The sequence below is a fragment of the Notechis scutatus genome, chromosome 4 (genome assembly GCF_049901735.1).
Source record: "Notechis scutatus isolate UNSWTSFEM ecotype Mainland chromosome 4, rNotScu1.2, whole genome shotgun sequence".
Classification (NCBI taxonomy): domain Eukaryota; kingdom Metazoa; phylum Chordata; class Lepidosauria; order Squamata; family Elapidae; genus Notechis; species Notechis scutatus.
In genome coordinates, this window is record NC_142012.1 from 96,939,776 (window position 1) to 96,963,164 (window position 23,389).

General features: G+C 39.9%; 1 protein-coding gene across 7 annotated transcripts in view; it reads right to left on the bottom strand.

Annotated features, from left to right (window-relative positions):
• RNLS (renalase, FAD dependent amine oxidase) overlaps positions 1-23,174 on the bottom strand; it is a 163,080-nt gene extending 139,906 nt beyond the window's left edge. For 4 of the 7 annotated variants that reach the window (XM_087964154.1, XM_087964155.1, XM_026686773.2 and 1 more), the window contains exons 1-4: positions 23,032-23,174; positions 22,143-22,248; positions 12,548-12,690; positions 11,075-11,236 (exon numbers count right to left, since the gene is read on the bottom strand). In XM_087964154.1, the coding sequence (XP_087820280.1) occupies positions 11,075-11,236; positions 12,548-12,690; positions 22,143-22,248; positions 23,032-23,152 (532 nt within the window). In that variant the 5' untranslated portion in view covers positions 23,153-23,174. The remainder of the gene's footprint in view (positions 1-11,074; positions 11,237-12,547; positions 12,691-22,142; positions 22,249-23,031) is intronic. The other 3 variants (XM_087964156.1, XM_087964157.1, XM_026686772.2) reach the window with 1 other exon arrangement.
• Positions 23,175-23,389: the final 215 nt, after the last annotated feature.

Below are 23,389 nucleotides of genomic sequence, written 5' to 3' on the forward strand. Positions count from 1 at the left end.
GTCTGGTCAAAATGGCCTTCCAACAGAAAAATATTTGACAATGGGTTTGACTAAATACCATAGGACACCTTTTAGCAGAGCAAGATTTGAACAACTAGATCTTATGATCAAATATGTACAGTTCCATCAAGGGCAATATCTTGAGAGAAAATGCATGTTGAGCCTCAGATAGAGAAAATATGGCATATTCAATTCAATGGTCAATATTCAATAGTCAATTCCATGCTTCAGCAAGGACTCTGTACTTACAAATGCTACTTGAGAGAACCGTATACTGGGACTCAGGGAAAAAAATCTTATTTTCTTCAGGCCCTAAATAAATATGTAATTACTGCTTAATTGTGTGATTCACTTAATGTTTGCTTAATAACCATAGTAAAAATGGTTGTAAAATTGGGTCTGGTCACATGATGACTCACTTAATGACCAGAACTCTGATCCCAGTTGTGGTCATAAAGTCAAGGACTACTTGTAATGGGATGTTATTTTTATAAGTGCAGAGATAAGCATCAATAACAAGGAGGCTTAGCATTTACATTTTAAATTTATGCACTACTAGGACAGACATGACCAACCCTTGCAGCTTACAGATTCTCCTGAATGGAGAAGTTGCTGATTAGGTCTTTTCATAACCTAAAATAAGATGGCTAGATATTGGAAGGACTTGACCTACCCATTTTGGCTATTCTTTTTATTGTTAAATGTGCTGCTATTCATAAGAATGGGAAAATACTGCCACCTTTGTTTTACAATAATTAATTTCCAGCTTTTCTATTTGAAAATATGCTGGTCAAGCATATGAAGACTGTTGCAAGCAGAGTTGAGAAACAGGTAAAATGACTGCATCACCTGTACAAAAGAAAATGAGAACTGTTTTGTGGTTCACTAGAAATAATTCAACTAGAAATAATTCCCCTTTGGTGAAGATTGTCAGAATACAACTCTGCTTGACTCTGCTATGGGTGAAATTAGAGGCCATCAGACTGCACGACTCCAGTTTTATAAAGATGTAATAGTACTATTAAGTCTTGCACACTTTTACTCATTCCTTCCCTGTAGGAAATCTTGTCAGTATTCACAGCATCCCCATTCATTCAAATTTGATAGGCTGGGTGAACAGTTCACATCCCGCACAGATGCATTCAGGGCCCTTCATGGCTTCTAAAACTGGATTTCCATATGTCTAGCCATGGGATCATCCAACATAGCACCCATGAACACCCAAAAAAGTGTTGCAGGGCATTTCTCTTGTCATTTGTTTCATTTTTGGAATACTCCTTTAAATAAATAAATAAATAAACCAATAAAAGCAAATTTGTGCTTTATAAGGCAAAATGCCAGCTTCAAGCATCATTTTTGTTTCCCACATGTGCTCCAGAGGTGTTCTGGAAAACAAAAATGAAATTCCAATATTTTATTTGGAATAAGGCACAGATGGTACATGGGTATTTTGAAACTGTCCTTGTCTACCAAAAGAGCCATTTTGAGACTGGCCATAGTATTTTCTGTGGCCCTGGAAAATTGGGAGTCCTCTGGCTTAACTTAATTTTTCATTCATTATAGGTTACCGATTCCTAGTGGAATCAGTATTTAGTCTGCACCTCAGATCTAATAAAAGCTAATAAAGATAGGTGGCATATCTAAGATAACCTCTCCTTATCTTCTAGTCTATCATACTTGTAAATATCAGAGTATCAGTTAAGAGCTAATCTCCTCCTCCCCCCCAGATCATTTACATGTCATGATTCTTTCAGAACCTCTCTTAACTACGCCCCCTTGGTTTGTAACATCGTTTTCACACAAAGCAGATGGCAAGATCCACATCACCTTTCTGCACTTCTGTTTCATATAGATTTCAGTGATCTTTTTGCCTCTACCAACTCTTGATGAGAATATAAGCAGAATTAGAAATCTTCTACATAACTCATAGCCGTCAGGCAAAGTATAGCTGCTCAAATTAATGCACACTAGCAGTTGAGATAGCACTAAAAATGTTCGAAGAGAGTTGTTTTCACTTGTTTAGAGGATAAACACTTTTTTTCAAGTAATGTAAGTATAGGAAGTCCTTGACTTACAACCGTTCATTTAGTGATTGTTCGAAGTTACAACATCATTGAAAAGAGAGTCCGGACCATTTTTCACTTACAACTGTTGCAGCATTCCCATGGTCATGTGATCCAAATCTGGATGCTTGGCAACTGGTTCATGTTTATGATGGTTGCAGCAGTGGTGGGATTCAAATTGTTTTACCACCAGTTTGGTAGACATGGCTTGGAGGGCGTGCTTTGCCTAATGCCGGCACACAGCTTTCCCCACACCAACTGAGACCTGCAGCACCAATCAGCTGAGAGGATAAAGAAGAGAAAACCACAGAGGTGCGTGGGAGAGCCAATCCTGTGCTTTTCTCTTCTTTTTCCTCTCAGCTGATTGTCTGAGGATTTTTTTCCTCCTCTCACCTGATCGCCGGCTTTTTTTACTACCAGTTCAGCCGAACTGGTAGCATACCACCACTAGGTTGCAGTGTCCTGGGATGATATGATCACCGTTTGTAACCTTCCAACAAACAGTCAATGGAAAAACCAGATTCATGTAACAACTGTATTACTAACTTAGCAGCTGCAGTGATTCACTTAATCACGGTGGCAAGAAAGGTTGTAAAATGGGGCAAAATTCATTTAACAATTGTCTCACTTAGCAACGTAAATTTTGGGCTCAGTTGGTGTCTTAAGTCAAGGACTATCTGTATAAAGGAGTGTCAGCACCCAAATGGTTCAAAAAGAGTTACTGTATAGGTATTATTTTTACCCAATCCATCATAAAACATTAATACATGAGGGATTCCGATAAATGTAATAATCTATGATAAAACAGAATTTCAGGCTTCTTTCTGCCGTTATCCAATCTCAACATATGCCCTTTCACTCAATAAGAAGACAGTCTGACTATTCTACTTTATTTCAAACCACACATTCAGTGAGAATGAAAGATAATTGACTGAAGATCTTACAAGCAATGTTTGTGCTATGGAACGATTGCATTGTCTTACAGTATGGAACAAAGCTGCAGGAAATTGTCCCACAAGGCATTTGAAAACAAATGAAAATGATCACACTGTTTAATAGTTCATTAACACAAAGCAAGTAAATACTGGTAGGTACAATGAGATAACTCAAATTCTGCTCCAGTGTTGCAAACTGTCTAGTTCCAATGCAGTCTTCCAAAAAGAAATAAGTATGTTTGCCAGATTTTTAAAAAATAATTCTTTCTTTTGTTGAAATGTACAATTTTTTTTGCTTAAGTATACTGTATGCACAATTATTAGGCAAGTGAGTATTTTGACCATATCATCATTTTTATGCATATTTTCTACCTCCAAGCTGTACACCCTTGAATGCTTAGCAGATATAAGCATATCAGGTGATGTGTATTTGTGTAATGAGGGAGGGTGTGGCCTAGGGAGATCAACACCTTATATCAAGGTGTGCATAGTTATTAGGCAGCTTTTTTTCCTCAGGCAAAATGGGCCAAAAAAGAGATTTAACTGACTCTGAAAAGTTAAAAATTATAAAAAGTCTTTCAGAGGGATGCAGCACTGTTGAAATTGCTAAGATATCGGGCCGTGATCACAGAACCATAAAATGTTTTGTTGCAAATAGTCAACAAGGTCGCAAGAAAAATGTTGAGGAAATAAGATGCTCATTAACTGCCAAAGATTTGAGAAGACTCAAACATGAAGCTACCAGGAAACCATTATCCTCCAGTGCTGTCATATTCCAGAACTGCAACCTACCTGGAGTGCCCAGAAGTACAAGGTGTTCAGTGCTCAGAGACATGGCCAAGGTAAGGAAGGCTGAAACCCGACCACCCCTGAACAAGACACATATGTTGAAATGGCAAGACTGGGCCAAGAAATACCTGAAGTTTTATGGAGTGATGAGACTCTTGACGGAACCAGATGGCCCGTGGCTGTATGGAGATGTAGATGATGTAGGGAGAGATCATCCTCATGATGAGACCTGTGTCTCCTGCTATGCCTGGATGAAGGGGCTGGAGCCTCTGAAGGCAAATACCTAGTCTGTTTTAAACAACTGATACCCCTTGCCTTACTGCCTCATTTAAAAGAGCCTGCATGTTAAGTTGGAATTCAGGCTCTTGCCCCCTGACTGTCCTAATGCTAGCTGACATGGAAGTAAATGTGGCGTTTGGAGCCATTCCGGATCTCTAACCTATAACTGTCAGTTGCTCTGTTACTGTGCAGACTGAGGGAAAAAAATTCTAATCTCTGAAGCCTCAATAGACCCCTATTGCTCTTCAGCTCCCCCTGAGGCCGTTTCTATTACTGCACTTCTGTCAGTTTGCAGTTGCCTATCTCCCCTTAATAACGGTCGCTCCTCATTTAGGCGGGAAACTATACTGGGTGCCATTTCTTCTGAAGTTTGGGCTGCTTCTTTTCCTCGAGCCCACAACTGGTCAAGAGCCTTGTCTCTATGGTGCTCATCCCGCTCAGCTGCCTTGGAGCTCTTTCGAGCCCCTGCAACCTTGTCCTTTGGCTTGGACTGTAACAGGAAGACATCTGGTCCGAGGCTGCTGGGCTTAGAGAGCGTGACGGCCTGTGAGCCGTCTCCTCAACTCTCCTGACAGCGTGGCTAGCATTCTGCCATTTTCAATTCAGATGCTGTTATTTCGGAGTTTCCACAAGCTATTTTGTAGCCTTCCTATCACTACGTTATCTAAAGGTTACTCTCCTTACCTGACCTGCCAACGTGTGAGGAGATTTCTGCCTTCGCGGCAATCTTCTGCCCCTTCAACGCTGCCACGGTAAAACAGGCATCCGCACGGCCATATTTAAGCCACTGAGAGCCTTGCCAAGCCAAAGCGCAGGGATGTGGTGTGGATGGTGTTTCTACACACCTCCCACCAAAAAACGATGTAGATCGGCCCTTAGCCGATCTGTTGTCCGTTGAAATAGTATTCAGTATTGGTGATTTTTTTCGAATTAAATTACTTCAAATTTTGATTCTTTAGGAGAAGAAATTAACACGTTGTCCAGCTAGCTGACTGAGTCAATTTCTGGGAGGACCCTAGCAACAGAGGGAGTGTCCTCAAAGATTTGACAGACTCAGTCCAATCAGCAAGCGGAGACTGATCACCTAATCCTGAATGCTATCTCCACCACAATGGAGAAATGTTTATTTCTACATTTTGAGTTGTTTTATTATTCTCTCTTTAACAGCTGCAAATAAATGAGACAGGCACATTTTTCATTTTTTTATTTAGTTGCCTAATAATTGTGCACACCAAGATATTCTCCAAAGAAAACCAAAACCTCACTTTTTCTTTCTTAAATATTCAGGTTTGAGGTTTATTAACATTTTGGATTGACCAAGAGCACTGTATTTGTTCAATAATAAAAATAATTCTCCAAAATACAACTTTCCTAATAATTGTGCACACAGTGTAGATCAGTGTTTCTCAATCTAGATCAGGATGAGAAACCTTGGCCATTTTAAGATATGTGGACTTTCAACTGCCAGAATTATTTCAACTGGGGATTTCTGGGAGCTGAAGTCTACATATCTTCAAATGGTCAAAGTTGAGAAACTCTATTATAGATGAAGGGGGAGGAAAACACTTGAATTATGGAAAAGTGGCACTTAATAGAAAAAAGTAGTGAGTGCATGAAGCCTTAAATTATAGATGGAGAAAGTAGTGTATTATTATTGTTGTTGTTGTTTTCAAGGGACAACACAATATCAAGGATCAGGAAAAATAATTACACAGCGGACTGGCTTTTTTTTTTTTTTAGAAATTTGAGTTCCATTCACAAATCAATAATGAAGATGACGATGAATTTACAAGACTTCCTTTTCATGAGTGTCTAGACATAAACCTTTCCACTGAAACTCAGTGTTATATATAGACTAAGTTACTATAGCTTATTTAAATCACTATGACCAAAGTACTGGTTTGATATGATATGAAAATGTTAACGAAGTGAAATTCAGTGAACACAGCTAGAAAGGCCGAGAACATAACATTAGGAGCCCACATAGAGAAGGCAAATTATACTCCCTCCCTCAACTTTCCTAACATTAGAAAAAAAACATGCAGTATAGACATTTGCTCTATTAGTGCACTCCATTTCAGAGAAATTATAATGATGAAGCCAAGTATATTGGGATTAGAAGGAAAATAATCCATTTTTCTGAATTCCTTCAGCAGATCTGTAATAACTCTTATAACTAAATTATGTATAAAATATATCACATGTGATGGCATAATATAAAATGTCACATATTATAATAATATATCTGAACAGCCCAGGCAGAATTTTCAAAATTTCCTTCTCTCACTTCAACCAGAAGACTTTTCAAAGTTCACAATTTAACCCATAGTCTCCATACAGTACTTTACAAAGCACAAAATGCACTAAACATGATGGAAAATTAGGATTTATTTTTTTATTGTGTTTGTATTTGAATATTCCTATTCTAAGAGCTGATTTCTCATAAATTAAAGAAGCCTTTCAACGTCAATAGAATGTTTATCTTTCCTCTTTTAAGTTTTTAAAATATAGCAAATGGCTAACTAAAAGATCAAAAATCTAACTGCTGGCAGCTTACATTTTACTGAGCCCTTTGAAAGATTATTAGAAGGCTGCCATCTGCTGTCTCATTCAAGCACTACAACCAAGGTGCAAAATTGCCTCATCTGTTATAAAATTGCTTCCAGCACAACATAAAAACTGCTTCCAGGTTTACAAAATGCTAACCCTTCAAATGCCAAACACTTTTCACACCGGGAAATACAATGCAAAGAACCGTGAAACAGAGTATTTTGGGAAAGGATTCATATCCAAATTCAACACATGCATTTTTGACAAGTGAAAATTCTATAGGGACGTTTCAAGAAAAAAATTATAACATTGAAATTCTAAAAGTGCCTGTGCTGCTGGATTAGATTCAATGGGTTAACTTGCTGCAATGAGGATCCAGCTTAATCAACAGCATTAAAAGCTTATCTTATTTATTTGTTTCTTTGGCAAATAGAGCTTCAATTGCAGACATACACAAGAAAAACAGCGCACATCCAATATTTACAATGAAATTTAAAATTAAGTGAATAATAAGGAAACCACTGATGCCAAAATATAGCAGTCTGCTATTGCCCCTAAGGCACTGTAACATCACAAGTGTCTATCTGCCTATCCAGAACAAGTATTTAAAAGTTGGATTTAAAAATCTAAAGGATTTCAGCTGCATAGAATGGGGGTAATGAACAGTGTCTTATGTTGAATCTACTTGAAACACCAGATAGCTCTACGATCTAGCTGGTTAACTAACATCATGATATACAATATTATTACTGATTTAAGAGACTTACATGGTTAGTAATCTTATGTATTATAATCCTGGGTATCTCACAGCAACAGCACTAAGAACATAAAGAAGCAGTAAAGATAAACAAGACCAATTAAAAGCATCCTAAAACAGCCAACATTAAAAAATCTCACCCTACCTCAATGTCTGGGTAGATTGTAAACCTCCTTATGAAGCAAAAGTACAGATGCTTGAGAACAGCAATATAAGTTTACATTTTTATTGCTACCAAATATTAAGTTATGTATTTATTGCTTCCTTCACTCTTTCTCTCTCTCCCACTTCCTCTGTGGTAATGGAGATCTACCTGCGTCTTGATAGCTATAATATCCTGTCATCCCTCACATTATTCAGCTGTCTTCAGGTATGACAAAGGATGATATCCAATCATTTTTTGTTAGGAAAAAAAATCTTTTCTGAACCTTGTGACATGCAAAACATTAAGACAGAGAAAAAGTGACTATAACTCATTTAAGAAATTGATATAGTAAGAAATTGATGCATATAAAGCACTTCAACAACACCATTCAATAAAAACTCACAGCATAGCTTATAATAATAATGCAATTCCAAATGAGTAAAGTAGCAAAAATAGGATTAAAACGTTTCCAGTTTTGAGCTTCCCCGAAGACGGACTGCTGACCGCGACTGTGCGTGGTTTTAGTCCGTGCTTCAGCATCGGAGAGCCCTAATCCTTTGGATTTTGGGGCAGAAGCTGCCTCATAGGGGTGGCAGAGGAAGGAGAGACTGTCAGCTGGGTAGAGGGGAGTCGCAAATCCCCTCCCTGGCTTGGCATTTACTCTCTCCTGAAGACACCTGAAGTGGTGGTCTAAAATGGCCACCCTGAAGGGGAAGATTAGACTGGAATAAGATTGTGCAGGAGAGAGACAAAGAAGCAAACAGTAGGAGGAACAGGATGATATAATTAAATGGAAGATACCCTCAGGATTAACATTTTAAAGAATTTTTTAAAAAGGATTTAAAGCGGCAAAGAGAAAGAGGAAAATAAGTGTGAATTGCTTTTGACAGCGGCAGAACTTTGAACTGTGAAAGGTAGAAGTTGGAGCAGGAATCATATAATCAATTTGGATAAATATATTTTGATTCTATACAGGCATCAATAAAGCTGAACTATAGACTGTTAAAGAGGAAATTAATATCAACTGGATTTATGGAAAATGCGATTGCAGAATATGAACAACAAAGACAAAAGGCAGAAGAGGAGGTGGAGCAAATTAGAGAAGGGGTCATCTTTAGTGATCATCGAGAACAAAAAACTCTGGAAAGAAAGAGGAAAAGAGTTGGAAATAAATATAGCAGATTTAAGAAATTAAATAAAAAGGGGAATATCTGAAAAATTAAAAAAGGGAAAAAGAGTCAGCAGAAATTCAAGGGTGGAAGGAAGCTATAAATAGAGAGGAGGATAAAAACTGGAGTGAAAGAAGAAAAAAGAAAAGACAAGGGGGAAAAGGGACAAGAAACAGAATTTGGGAAGAAAGAAATATGGGAATTATAAAAAATGGGAAAAATTGTATAATTAGAAAAATGGGATTAAAATTTAAGGTGTTCTAATTGGGGATATAGAGATGAAATAGGGACGATAAGATAATTGTTATTTTTGATAATGGTGATTCTGCAAGGTAATGGAATACGCTTATTAAATATGGGGAAATAATATTGGAATGTTCTTTTTGTTGGTTTAAATGTGAATGGAATAATTGATGGAATATGGACATATAGATTGATGAAATGATATAGGAGGAGAAATGGAATTACCTTTAGGGTTTAGGGTTGTTTTATTGTTTGAATGAGTAGATTAATATGTCCTTCTTTTTTGAAAAAATTAATGAAATTAAAAAGGGGGAAAACCATGCAGAATCTGATTTATATATGCTATGTAGTTTTAAAGGGATTATTAAGTTTAATGTTTTAGGTAATAATGCTAAATGTTTAATGAGATTTAAAAGGGGTGAAAATTAATGAATATGTTGAAATTAATATGTAACTTAGAGGTGGAGCACTTATATTGATATTTCAAGGGGGAAACCAATTTATAGAAGAAGTGTTTTTTTAATTAGAATTTAAGATAAAATATACAAATGTGACAGTTTAAAGTACTAAAGTATAATGATTATGAACCTAACATAATGTGAATTAAATAATGAGATAAGTATTTGGAATAATATAATAAAATAGAAAATGTATAAAAGCTTTGTAAGGAACTGGATACAAAAATTGAATATGTAACTATGGTCATATTTGCATGTATATGTGAAACCTGTAATCATGCTGTTCACTAAAAAGAGATGTTATAATGTGGAAAACTGAATAAACTTGATTTTTTTAAAAAAGGATTAAAACGAAAGTGTTCAACAAAACAGATGCAACTGTAATTGAAACCAGCGTATAGAATGAAATAAAAAGACCATTTGTCCTATACTGAAATGATATCAAATCTGATCTATTTTCCTGCAAAAGAGAATCCATAGATGCAGAAGTTTAGACAAAAAAGCCATCTTTTTTGTCACAAAAACTGTACTGGGGAGAGACCAAACATAGAAGGCCTCTAGTGATGACTGCAAACTCTTAATGGCAATATTTCCTTCAAACGGAGTACTTCTGTATAAGGCATTCAATGTAAACACACATAGTGTCCAAAATTCAGTGGTGCGATTTAACCGGTGTAACAACCGGTTCGGTGAGCACGCGCTTTGCACGCGCATGCACCAAACACACACTGCGTGTGGCCCCAGCATTTAGAAAAGACAATTTTTAGCTATGATACTTACCTTCTGCTGCAGCCCCAGTGAGTAAAACAGCTAATGCGCGGCAAACCGCTCTGCCTTGCGAATCAGCTGTGCTCAAAAACAAGGAAATAAAGCACAGGAAAGGGGTAGGGCCAAATGATCACCAGAACTACCGGTTTACCCGAACTGGTCTGAACTGGTAGAATCCCATCCCTGCCAAAATTACAATCCGCAGTTGCTATTTTGAAACCTCTCAGCCAACTCCCTAATCAGGCAGTAGAAGAAAACAAGACATATACAAAAGCTTCAACATTTCATTTGCTAAGGATCTTTCTTGTTTTTCAACTTTCAGTTTGAAACAAGCAAGGCTTAACTCAAGGGTCTTCAAACTTGGCAAATTTAAGACTTATGGACTTCAACTCCCAGAATTCCTGAGCTAACATGACTGGAGGAGGAATTCTGGGAGTTGAAGTCCACAAGTCTTAAAGCTGTCAAGTTTGAAAACCCGCCTTAACTCACTGTAAAACAAAACATCCTCAGAATATTGTAAAACAATTAAACACTCATCAGGCTTCCAAATCCTATCACTTGAATGAATTAAGAGTTTAATGTTATGCAAGTGGCACACCTTTGGACTACAAATATTCTCACATTTTTGATGTGTCAGATACAAGGCAGAAGAAAGTGACTTTTTTAAAGGGGAAAAAAAAGCCTGCACATTAATTGAGTCATAAAAAGGGAACTTTTTTGATGGACACTCAAGGTGATATTGTGTTTAGGAGTCTGGATTAGACTGGAGAAGACCATGGTTCAAATTTTTATTTGGCCATGGTGCTCAAAGGAAATAATATCTCGCCCAAACTACCACTGAGGATTATATGAAGATACATCTTTGTGAGCAAGCTACTCATGAAGTAAAATAAAACAAAAACTGAGCATGGAACTTACTGGTTGCAATATCCCCTTGAAGTTGAAGAATCTGTGGGACAGGCATTGTGAGAATAACTGTATCAAAGCAGTCAGAAAAGCCTGTACTGGTACCCACATCCCACTTTCCATCTTTGAGGCAGATTTGAGTAACATGATGATTGTAGAAGACATCTGTGTCTGCTGAGAAAGAAAGAAATAAGCTAACAGATGCTACAATCCCCTTGGAGTTAGGTGGCTAATAAATTTATTTATTTATTTTATCAATTGCTTACAAAATAATAGGTATAGCTATAAACATGAGTAAAAATACAGAAAATAGGTACGAATAAATGGGGACAATAGGAAAGGGACAGGAGGCATGATGGTGCACTTATGCACGCCCCTTACAGACCTCTTAGGAATGGGGTGAGGTCAATAGTGGATAGTTTGAGGTTAACGGAGTTGGGGTTTGAGAATGTAACTACAGAGTCAGGAAGTGCATTCCAGGCATTGACTCTGTTGCTGAAGTCGTACTTTCTGCAATCAAGTTTGGAGCGGTTAACATTGAGTTTGTATCTATTGTGTGCTCTTGTATTATTATTGCGGTTGAAGCTGAAGTAGTCATTGACTGATAGGACATTTAAATAAATTTTAATAAATACATTTAAATTAAATAACTAAATAAAAAAAATAAATGAATAAAATCAGTGATGCAGGAGAAAAAGGACAAAAATCTGGAGTTGAAACAATACAGGTAGTCCTCAACTTACAATCATGATAAAGCCAAAATTTATATTGTTAAGTGAGAAATTTGTTAAGTGAGTTTGCTCCATCTTGCAACTTTTCTTGCCATACTTCTTAAGTGAATTACTGCAGTTCTTAAATTAGCAACCAGCTGAATCTGGTTTCCCTATTGACTCTGCTTGTCAGAAGGTTGCAAAAGGGGATCACATGGGTCCGGGACGCTGCAACCGTTATAAATGTGAGTCAGTCAGTGGTCAAGCATCTGAATGCAAATCACATGACTATGGGGATGCTGCCATGGTTGTAAGTATGAATAATGGTTATAAGTGAGCTGTTGTAAGTGAAGGACTACTTGTACCAGACCATTATAAAAACTGATTGAATTAATATATTTTGTCATTCCTATAAACGTGAGGATGAATGTGAAGTTTCACTTTTTAATCATCTACACCTACACCTAAACAGGGGCACCTGCAGAGTTGGGTTTCCCTCTCCCTCCCTGTGTGTGTGTGTGTGTGTGTGGTGAAATCATAAATGCCAAGATGGAGGTTGCAACTGTGATCAAAATTCCTCCCTTTTTTATTTTAATATAATATGTATTACACATGTGCCACGTGTACTAAAAAGGGATGGGTTTTTGACCAATCTGTTATAACTTCCATTTTGACTTTTTAACACTGGCCCTGGCGGGAGATCCCTCCCCCCAAGCATTTTCAGTGCGTTTTATTATTCAAAAACAGAAAAATCAACAGTACAACTGAAGCTCACCTGCCTTATTTAAGTAATGTTTAGCAATGGATGAACTTCCTTGGGGTGTTACAAAGTTATCTACTCCTTCCTTCACCACCATTCCTTTTACTGGGACAGTCAATGGCTTCAGGACTCCATGCGACAACAAATCTTCATAAAAGCTATAGAGAGAGTTAATCTGTTAACTAATCTTTTTTTCTGCTCTTGTACAGATTTTAGGTTATACTGCTTTTAATTGGTTCACTGTTCGATGATTTTAAAACTTCTTTAGGATAGAAATTCAGAGTTATAGATCAGGGGTCTCCAAACTTGGCAACTTTAAGACTGGTGGACTTCAACTTTCATGCTGGCTGGGGTATTCTGGGAGTTGAAGCTCACTGGTTTTAAAGTTGCCAAGTTTGGAGACCCCGTTCCAATTTTTTAAAATTATGCCTTGCTTTCAAAATTTTGCCCTTAATTAAATTACATACACTAATTTGGACAACATCCTACAAAATGGGAGAAATAGAGTGCAAAACTGGCCCCAACTCAGGGGTGGGATTCTATCAGTTAAGACTGGTTCTATAGAACTGGTTGTTATGATTCGGAAAACTGGCAAATTGTGCCCCTTGCTGGGCTCACCCCTCTTGGTCTGCCCCTCCCCTCCCCTCCCAGTCAGTCCCTATCGCGTATGTGGGACATCGCATGCATGCCTGATATTGCTGACTACATTCTCCCCCGCCCAGTCACTCCTTAAGGTATTTCTTCCCCCCCTCCCCGACGTTCCGATGATCAGCTGTGCCAGGATCCCCCTTGCTGTCTTACTGCTTTATCCAGGAAGCTTCCCTGAGGCCCAGGAGGCAAAAAGGGGTGTGGGGAGGGAGGGTTCTCTGTCTTTTGCCTTCCTGGGCCCCAGGGAAGCCTTCTGGGAGCAAAAACACCCCCCCCCAGGAGGTTTCCCTGAGGCCCAGGAGGCAAAAGAGAAGGGGGGGGGCTGAAAAGCCACGCCCACCCAGTCACATGGCCAAGCCCACCTAGCTACACCCATAGAACCGGTTGTTAAAAAATTTGAATCCCACACCTGCCCCAACTGCTGTACGACACCATGAAAGGCAGAATATCCCCCACCCTTCTTATGACAACTTGGAAACCGGAATAGGAATGTTTTACAAGTTGAACTGCAGTTGATTCAGATATCAAATGTTATCCAGAAGAACACAAAAATAAAGTGATCAAGTGAAAGTGAATAAAGAAGAAATCATTACATATTTCAGGACTACCTATATTAAATGATCATATTTAATTCAAATTAAGTCAGGTTCCATTTTTGTCATGGCTCCATCTCCTTTTGAAGTATTGATAGCAAAATGCTGTGCCATTTTATAAGTTATTTACAGAAATTACAGCCTTGGAACCACTAAACAAATGCATTAGATCAGCAACTAAACAGCAGATCATCTTTGGTAGAAAAGTGAAAATTGGCTTCTTTTTTATAAGAACAATTTTATGAGTCACCCATAATCATTATACCCAAGATGAAATGTTCTCTGCACAAACAAAACAAGCCTTAAGATTAACTGGAAGAATATTTTTAGGATATTACCTTCAAACCTTATACCCAGTTTTAAGATCTGATATGCTAGACTAGAGGGTAGAGACTCTTGGTACTAAAGATGGAAGGAAATCTTGAAAGAATATGAAGGATATTCAGAAGCCAAAATGTCCACAAGAGTCTGTAGGACAGTTGTAAAAAACATAGCGAATGAATTGCAGTGGTCATTGTTTACTACTTTCAACCAGAACAAAATAATATTATATATTATGTAATGTAATTAATCAAGGAGAGAAACAACCTAGAACTAAAGAGAAATTTCCTGATAGTTAGAACAATTAATCAGTGGAATGACTTGCTTCCAGAAGTTGTGGGGCTTCAACACTGTAGGTTTTTAAAAAGAGATTGGACGACTATTTATCTGAAATTATATATAATTTCCTGCCTGAGCAGGGGGTTGGTCTAGAAGGCCTTCAAGGTCCCTTCCAACTTTGTTATTTTGTTATATCTCCTTTTGAAATTATCCTCTTTTGAAATATTTGTACAGCCTTAGTAGGCAATTGCATTTATATGGGGCATAGATAAGTATCTCCTGGCTCCTGCACCCAGAAATTCTCCATTTCAAATCAAATACTGCAGAATTTTCATCTAGATACTTATTTAGAGTGATCAGCACTAGGGGTGGATTTCTACCGATTCGCACTGGTTCTATAGAACTGGTTGTTAACATCACCGGTAGTTCTAAGAACCGGTAAAACTAACCACTGCTTGGCCCTGCCTTTCTCCGCCGTTCCTACGGGCCAAAACCAGAATTTTTATTACTGCGCATGCGCGAAAATCCCTTTCTCATTCTCCCCTGCCTGCCCGTCCCTTCGCTGCCCCGGCTCCCACCCCTATCCACCGCTCCAAAGTAAAAAACCCATTTTTTTAAAAAAAACTGTTTTTTTTACTGCGCACGCGTGAAAATCCCCTCCTCATTTTCCCCGCCTGCCTTGCCCTGCCCCTACTTATAGTGCATGTGTGCTAACTACAGAAATTTCCTGCTTGGCGCCATCGCTCACACCAGCAGCAGCAGTAGCTGAGCCAGCCAGCCGTCGCTGCCTGCCTTCTGCCGCCCTGCTGAGTGAGGGCAAGCCGCAGCCCCACTCGCCACTGCTGCTAGCCGTCCTCGCCCGGCTGGCCTGCCTCCCAGGCCCGCCTTGCCTCCCGAGTCCGACATGCCTGCCTTACCTTAAAGAAGACGCAAGCCTCGGCCACTGCCACCGCTAGCCATCCTCGCCTGCCCTGACTGCCTATCCCGCCAACCTCCGAAGACACAGATCGGTAAGTACAACCTCCAACCTGGTCGCCTACCTACCGTCGCCAGTACTGGTTGATTGCCAACTCCCAGGATGCCCACCGCCCTTGCTGACGCTCCCTGCCTTGCCCGCTCCCACCTTCCCTCGCCCGCCGCGGCCCAAGGGTTGCTGCCTTGCCTTCCCACCACCGATTGGTAGTGAGGAGGCAAAGCAGCAGCTCCTGCTGGCCCAGTCCCCTATCTCCTCTTGCCGCCGCCGCCAGCCAACTCCCAGGCCTGGCATCGCTGCCTCGCCCGCCACGGCCCAAGGGTTGCTGCCTTGCCTTCCCACCACCTATTGGTAGTGAGGCGGCAAAGCAGCAAGTCCTGCTGGGCCGGTCCCCTACCTCCTCCTCCTGCTGCCGCTGCCGCCACCAGCCCGGTCAAAAGCCGACTCCTGGGCCGGCCTCGCCGCAGCATGCTAGAAGACTGAGGAGGACCCCGGCATAGTTAGCTAGCCAACTTGCCTGTCTCTTTTTTGGTAAGTTGCTTTTTTATATTTATGTTTTTCTTTACTATCTGTTTTTGTTTTTATTAATCATAAAAACAAAACAGATACTAAAGAAATAAAAAAAACCACATAAATAAAAATTATTTTACTATTCATCTTGATGTTTCTTTAAGCAAAGAAGAAACATCAAGGTGAATAGTAAAATATTTTTTATTTATGTGTTTATTTCTTTAGTATCTGTTTTGTTTTTATGATTAATAAAAACAAAAACATAGTAAAAATATATAAATACATAAATAAAGCAACTTACCAAAAGGGAGACAGGCAACTTCTTGTTACATTGATGTTATACATTGTATGTTTCTGCTTAAATCAATAAATAGCAACATCAATGTAACAAAAAGTTGCATGCATAAATAAATGGAATTTTTTTTAAATATTTTTTTTTAAAAAAACATAAACAAAACAAACAAACATAAGCCATCTTCAGTTACATAGTGTGTTGGTTGGTACAAATCACTTGTGCACAATCTCTTCAGTCTTTCCCTTCCAATTTGCATTAATCCTTATATCATAAATCCACTGTATATATTTATATTATTCCTATTATTAATTACTTACTAGACTACTAATATCACCATTTTTATTTAATCTACTTTATAATGTTCATTTCATCATCACCAATCTATTCTACAATATATCCTTACTTTATCTTACCTCTGCAATTCTATTCTACTTGTTATAAAGTATTATAAAATATTTCATAAATGAAAAAGCAGAGCAGAAACAAATATCAATAAGTACAGCAGTGTAACAGAAAAATTATTTAAATTTCTTTGTATTGACTTATTTCTAATTTTGTTAATTATATCAACATGTTTATAATTATCAACCTTCTGTATTTAATTCATACATAGCAATGATCATTCTCCACCTAATGTCTACCTCTTATCTCTATCCATTTCTGCACATTGTAATTTTTTAATTTCATTTTCATCTATGGGGATCTCTTCGTTTTTCCACTATTGTGCAAACAATTCTAGCCGCTGTTAACACACATAACATTAAATATGTATTGTACTCCCTTTATGTGGGTGCCAACAAAGTATTTCTGGTTTTAAAATTTAAATCTATATGTTGCTTTACCATTTTTGCTAACCTAGACACTATATCCTCTTGAATCGCTACACTAACAGTGCCCAATACTGAATTCATATATTCCAGTTTTTTAAACTGAGGAATAAATTTCAGAAAAAGAATTCAGTATTGCTCTGTGAATGTGCCTATCAATTCCATTTGTAATCTAACTTCTTAGATGATTTTGTACTATCATCTTTTTTTTGTACTATATATATAAGGCTGTAAAAAGCTTCAGTGTAGTTTTAAGCTGCATTCTAAAAAGGTTAGGCCACAAGCATGGCTTCCTCTGGCTTCTCTCTCTCTGCTATAGAGAGAGCATTCCATTAGGGACTGTTGGTCCAGGTAAGTAGTCTTGGCTAGGAAAGATTTTTGTGCCATTACTGGCACAATATAACAAACTTCCTTGGTTTGTTAATAGTATTTCCATTTCAAATGTTTCTTTTTCAATTAATCAATTGTAATTATGAAAATATCAGCCATTCTTTTATATATACAGTGCAACATCTTTTTTATAGACTGTCATTTTCAAATCCACTTTCAGTTCCATCTCATTCTTGTCTGGTGAAACTTGTTCCTCTTCCATAACATCTTTTAAACACTAACTAGCTATAGTGTCAGGGACTTTTAAAAGTAACTGAATATTACTGATCTCTGTTCCTCGCCTGCTTTCTTTGCTTGCCACTGCCTTCACCACTCAACTTACAACAACGATCGAGTCCAAACCACTGTTGATTTTTTTTGCAGCACATTGCCAAGATGAAAAGGCAAATGAATTTGTCTGCTTTCTTCGGCAAGAAAACAAAAGGAGATCCAAAAGTCACAACCACAACCACTGGAGTCTGAGGAAAGCAGAGCCAGCACATGATCCACACACCAGGGCCAGAGGAAAGAGCCAGCACATGATCCACACCAGGACCAGAGGAAAGAGCCAGCACATCATCCACACCAGGACCAGAGGAAAGAGCCAGCACATCATCCACACCAGGACCAGAGGAAAGAGCCAGCATATCATCCATCGAAGAAAGCAGAGCCAGTACGTCATCCACACCACGACCAGAGGAAGGAGCCAACACATCATCAGGTACTGGAAGAGTTGAATCAGACATTGAAGGGAACCTTCCTGACTGCTGGACACTGCAGCAGTACAATAATTTTAGGGAAAAATATGATGGACTGGACATTTTCCAAAAAAAAATAGGTTGCAATTATTGCAGAAGATTTGAAATTTCGACCAAAGAAAAAAGTGTCCACGGAGCTAATGACATGATGTTGAGTTGGCCTCGCCCAGCCCTCTGCAGCCCTCCCCGTAGCTGCCCGCGCCTCGCCTTGCCCTCTCCAGGGTTTGCCAGGCCTTGGAAACTGTCAAAAAGCACTTGCTAAGCAATTGGCCACTAAGTGAGCACCTGGTCATTAAGTGAGGACCACTTAAATTTGGGTTGCCAGCTACATGGCCACTTGCCCGGGCCTCCCCAGGCCTTGGAAACTGGCAAAAAGCACTTGCTAAGCAATTGGCCACTAAGCAAGCAGCTGGTCATTAAGTGAGGACCACTTAAATTTGGGTTGCCAGCTACATGGCCACTTGCCCGGGCCTCCCCAGGCCTTGGAAACTGTCAAAAAGCACTTGCTAAGCAATTGGCCACTAAGCGAGCACCTGGTCATTAAGTGAGGACCACTTAAACTTGGGTTGCCAGCACATGGCCCCCTGCCTGGGCCTTGCCTGGGCCTCTCCAGGCCTTGGAAATTGGCAAAAAGCACTTGCTAAGCAATTGGCCACTAAGTGAGCACCTAGTCATTAAGTGAGGACCATTTAAATTTGGGTTGCCAGCCACATGGCCACGCCCACCCCAGTCACGTGACCACATAGCCATGCCCAATCAGCAAGCCACTCCCCCCAGCTACATGGCCACCAAGCCACACCCACAAATTAGGCCACGCCCACAGAACCAATTGTTAAGAAATTTGAATCCCAGCCCTGATCAGCACCCAGGGTTCATTATGAAAGGGGGATTTCATTTCTTCCCTTCTCACAGCACTACTAAGACCTGAAACTAAAAAGGCTGACATTTGGTTCCAAAAATGCACACAGCAGCATGTTTTCCAATACACTATCTAATTAGTATCTTGTTTTAGCTTTCATCTACGGAAATAATTTAATTTGCAAGCAACATTACCGTATTTGCCGGCGTATAAGACGACCCGGCGTATAAGCGACCCCCACCACCACCGGAAACGCCCTCCAGAAATCCCGGGGCTGCAGCGGCAGGGCAGAGTGCCAAGGGCCGTGGGAAGAGCAGGAAGGCTGCAGCCTCGGGCGGAGCGAGGTGAGCGGGATGAAGCGGAAGCGGCGCAGGGGATCCAGGAAGCCAGAGGCGCCTTCGCTGCGTCCAACAAGCATCCGAAAGCCGGCAGTGGATATACCGGCGTATAAGACGACCCCCCACTTGGAGGCATGTTTTTCGGGGCAAAAAAGTCATCTTATACGCCGGCAAATACGGTACTCCTTCCATTGGAGTTTTTATGTCTGGAGACCCCAATGTAGTGACTTTTTCTAAAAGAAACGCTTCAGTGTGTTGGCTCAAGAGTCATAGAGGTTATGGTAAAGCTATAGTAGAAAAGAATTTGGCCTTTATCCCCTTGTCCTCAGTATTGCTTCTAGAAGCAATAGTTTAGTGATTAGTTTAGAAAAATGGGTCTCAAAACTTTAAGACTTATGGACTTCCACCCCCAGGATTTCCTAGTCAGCTTGACTGGCTAAGGAATTCTGGGAGTTGAAGTCCACATGTCTTAAAAGTTGCCAAGTTAGGAGACCCCTAATTTAGAATACTAAAGAAAATAAGTTCTGGAAGTTCTGGAATAATTTCAATTGGTTTTGTTTTAAATTAATGGATTACGTTTAGAGCAATGTGTGAATCCATGCCACTGTGGCTTTATTTGGCAAACTATGGTCTAGCAATTCACCCTGGAGGCAATTCACCCTGGAGGTAATCAATATTCAATAAGCTTGAGAAGCTGTAAGAGAAGCTCCAAACTCTTCAACACAGAACAGTCTCACCAATTCTTGTCTTTGTGAGTGGCTATGGACAACCAATTAAAGTTTATAAACCACTTTCAATTTTCCATAATGCCTGAACTACATTTAATTGGAAATCTAAAATAGGCCCTATAGGTGGTCCTCAAGTTGCAAATATTCATTTAGTGACTATTCAAATTTACACTGAAAAATATGACTGGGAGCAGGGAGGACTTACACAAAGATTCCCATCTTCCAACTTGCCAATGTATTAGGGACATGGCCCCACATATTGTGTGCTTAGCCACAGTGTAATTATGGTTTGTTGAATAAACTATTTCTGGATGGATTCACATAATGGATTAAATCCAAGCCAAATGTGCAATGTCTGAACCCACCATATTTAGTTTATTTTATTGTCATTGCACCTCGTACAACGAAATTAAATGCCATCTTCAGTGAAAATCTGATATTGCATTAATATTGCACTATACAATAGAAGTCAATATAGTTACTACCCTGGGATAGAAGCTGTTTTTCAGTCAATTTGTCCTTGTTTTTATTATCCTGTATTGTCTTTTGACCAGTGCTGCAATGTGAGCGCCCCAAGTCAGGTCCTCTTTTATGGTAACACCCAAAAACTTAAATCTGGCCACTTGCTCCCCTCGGTCTCCATCGATAAGCAAGGGCTGGAGGTCTGATCTGTTCCTTCTATAGTCTACTATAAGCTCCTTGGTCTTATTGGTGTTAAGTCTGCACTACTATTACTATCAATCTTCTCATCACTCCTTACTGCCCATCCCCTCCCACTTGTGACTGTATGACTGTAACTTTGTCTCTTGTATCCTTACAATTTATATTGACTGTTTCCTAGTATGATTTGATTACTTATTGTACCCTATGACTATCATTAAGTGTCGTACCTTACAATTCTTGACTCTTGACAAATGTATCTTTTCTTTTATGTACACTGAGACCATTTGCATCAAGACCAATTCCTTGTGCGTCCAATCACACTTGGCCAATAAAAGAATTCTATTCTATTCTATTCTGTTCTGTTCTATTTCTATTCAGTGATGTACCTTAATGATTCTTGACTCTTGACAAATGTATCTTTTTTTTAATGTACACTGAGAGCATTTGCACCAAGACAAGTTCCTTGTGTGTTCAATCACACTTGGCCAATTAAAGAATTCTATTCTATTCTATTCTGTTCTGTTCTGTTCTATTTCTATTCAGTGTTGTACCTTAATGATTCTTGACTCTTGACAAATGTATCTTTTCTTTTATGTACAGAGAGCATTTGCACCAAGACAAGTTCCTTGTGTGTCCAATCACACTTGGCCAATTAAAGAATTCTATTCTATTCTATTCTATTCTATTCTATTCTATTCTATTCTATTCTATTCTATTCTATTCTATTCTATTCTATTCTATTCTATTCTGTTCTGTTCTGTTCTGTTCTATTTCTATTCAGTGTTGTACCTTAATGATTCTTGACTCTTGACAAATGTATCTTTTCTTTTATGTACAGAGAGCATTTGCACCAAGACAAGTTCTTTGTGTGTCCAATCACACTTGGCCAATTAAAGAATTCTATTCTATTCTATTCTATTCTATTCTATTCTATTTCTATTCAGTGTTGTACCTTAATGATTCTTGACAAATGTATCTTTTCTTTTATGTACACTAAGAGCATTTGCACCAAGACAAGTTCCTTGTGTGTTCAATCACACTTGGCCAATTAAAGAATTCTATTCTATTCTATTCTATTCTATTCTATTCTATTCTATTCTATTCTGTTCTGTTCTGTTCTGTTCTGTTCTATTTCTATTCAGTGTTGTACCTTAATGATTCTTGACTCTTGACAAATGTATCTTTTCTTTTATGTACACCGAGAGCATTTGCACCAAGACAAATTCCTTGTGAGTCCAATCACACTTGGCCAATAAAAGGATTTTAATTCTCTGTCCAGGTCAACTAGGGGCTTCCCTCCTTTTTGCCCAATACCATTTGCGCATCATTCCAAGCCCCTGATGCCAAGGACGAACTACCACCTGTTGCTACCTACAACAGCATCGACTCCCCACCCTTTCCTTTTTACCTTCCAAGCCAAAGAGCTGCCGTTTTTCCCCTTTCGCTCACCTCTGATGCGCCTTCGCATTGTCGGGCGTCCGCGTGATGTATTGGCCACCCAGATCGGCCGTGCATTTCGGATCGCGATCGCTTCGGCGCGTCGACATTCTTCCCCCTTGGTAAGTCACGTGCGTGGAAACAAGAAAACCGTTTAGCGCGCGCGCGCTGCCGCCAGTCGCCCAATCAGCTTCTCCGGAGGGGCAAGCCTGAGCCTTAGTAACAGGGGAAAACACCCCCCCACCCCGCATCCCACCAATCCCCGCGCACCACGGGTTGCACGCGGGCGCTGCCGGGCAACCTCTGGGGCAATGACAGCGGCTGTAAATCTTTTAAGCCATGAATTTCTCTACTGAGATTTGCATTTATTTATTTTTTTGGAGGGGGGGATGCATATTTCGGGATAACGTGGACCGAGTGACCGCCGTTCGCAATCTCAAGAGTTTTACCTTCTTGCTATTAAAAATCCCTTAGCAACAGATTAAACCAGGCGATCCTTATTGGAATCCCACCCGAGTCTCGAGGGCTTTGCCTCGGGTGTTTTTTGGCCGGGGAAAAAAAGCTCGCTCTTTGCCGGCTGACGGGGAAAACGAGTTTCATTTTTTTAAAAAAAAAAAAGGGTGAGGGAGGGTCTGAAATGGAGTGCTAGGCGTGCACTTCGAAAGGATTTCTTATCCTTGGGTATAGGATCGCGTTTCCTCTGAGAGCAATCCTGAAAAGGAGCCCGACAACCCATTCGGTGCCAGATGAATTGCTGGCAAGACCGGGGGACGGGGCGGGGGGAGGAAGCCTGGCGGTTTTAATTTCCCCGCAGTCGCGGGTTTTGCCGCTAACCTTTCCCGGATCCCCGCGATTGGCCGCCTTGCCTTTTTACACAGTAAGATTCTGCGCCCAAACTCACCTGCGCCCTGCGCCTTATCCCAAACCACGACGCGCAGAAGACGCTGAGGAAACTCGGCGCGCAAAAGCGCAGCGCACAGGCTACCTGTCAGCCCGGCTCCTACGATCAGAATCCGCGCCATGGCTCGGCCGTCAGACAGAGGAGGCGGTCCGGTCCGGCCTACCGACCAAGATCCTCCTCCTTCCTCCACCTTTTCCCGGAGTTTATGCAATCCAGAAGCCGAGCGCAAGCGATCTGGCCTTTTTGTTGTTGTTGTTGCTAAGGCGTTACCGGCAGAAGGAGTGATTCCCAGGCCCCTTTTCCCTCTTTAAGACGCCGAGCTTGCTCGCAGCGCCAAGAAGAAATTAGCTTTGTGTCG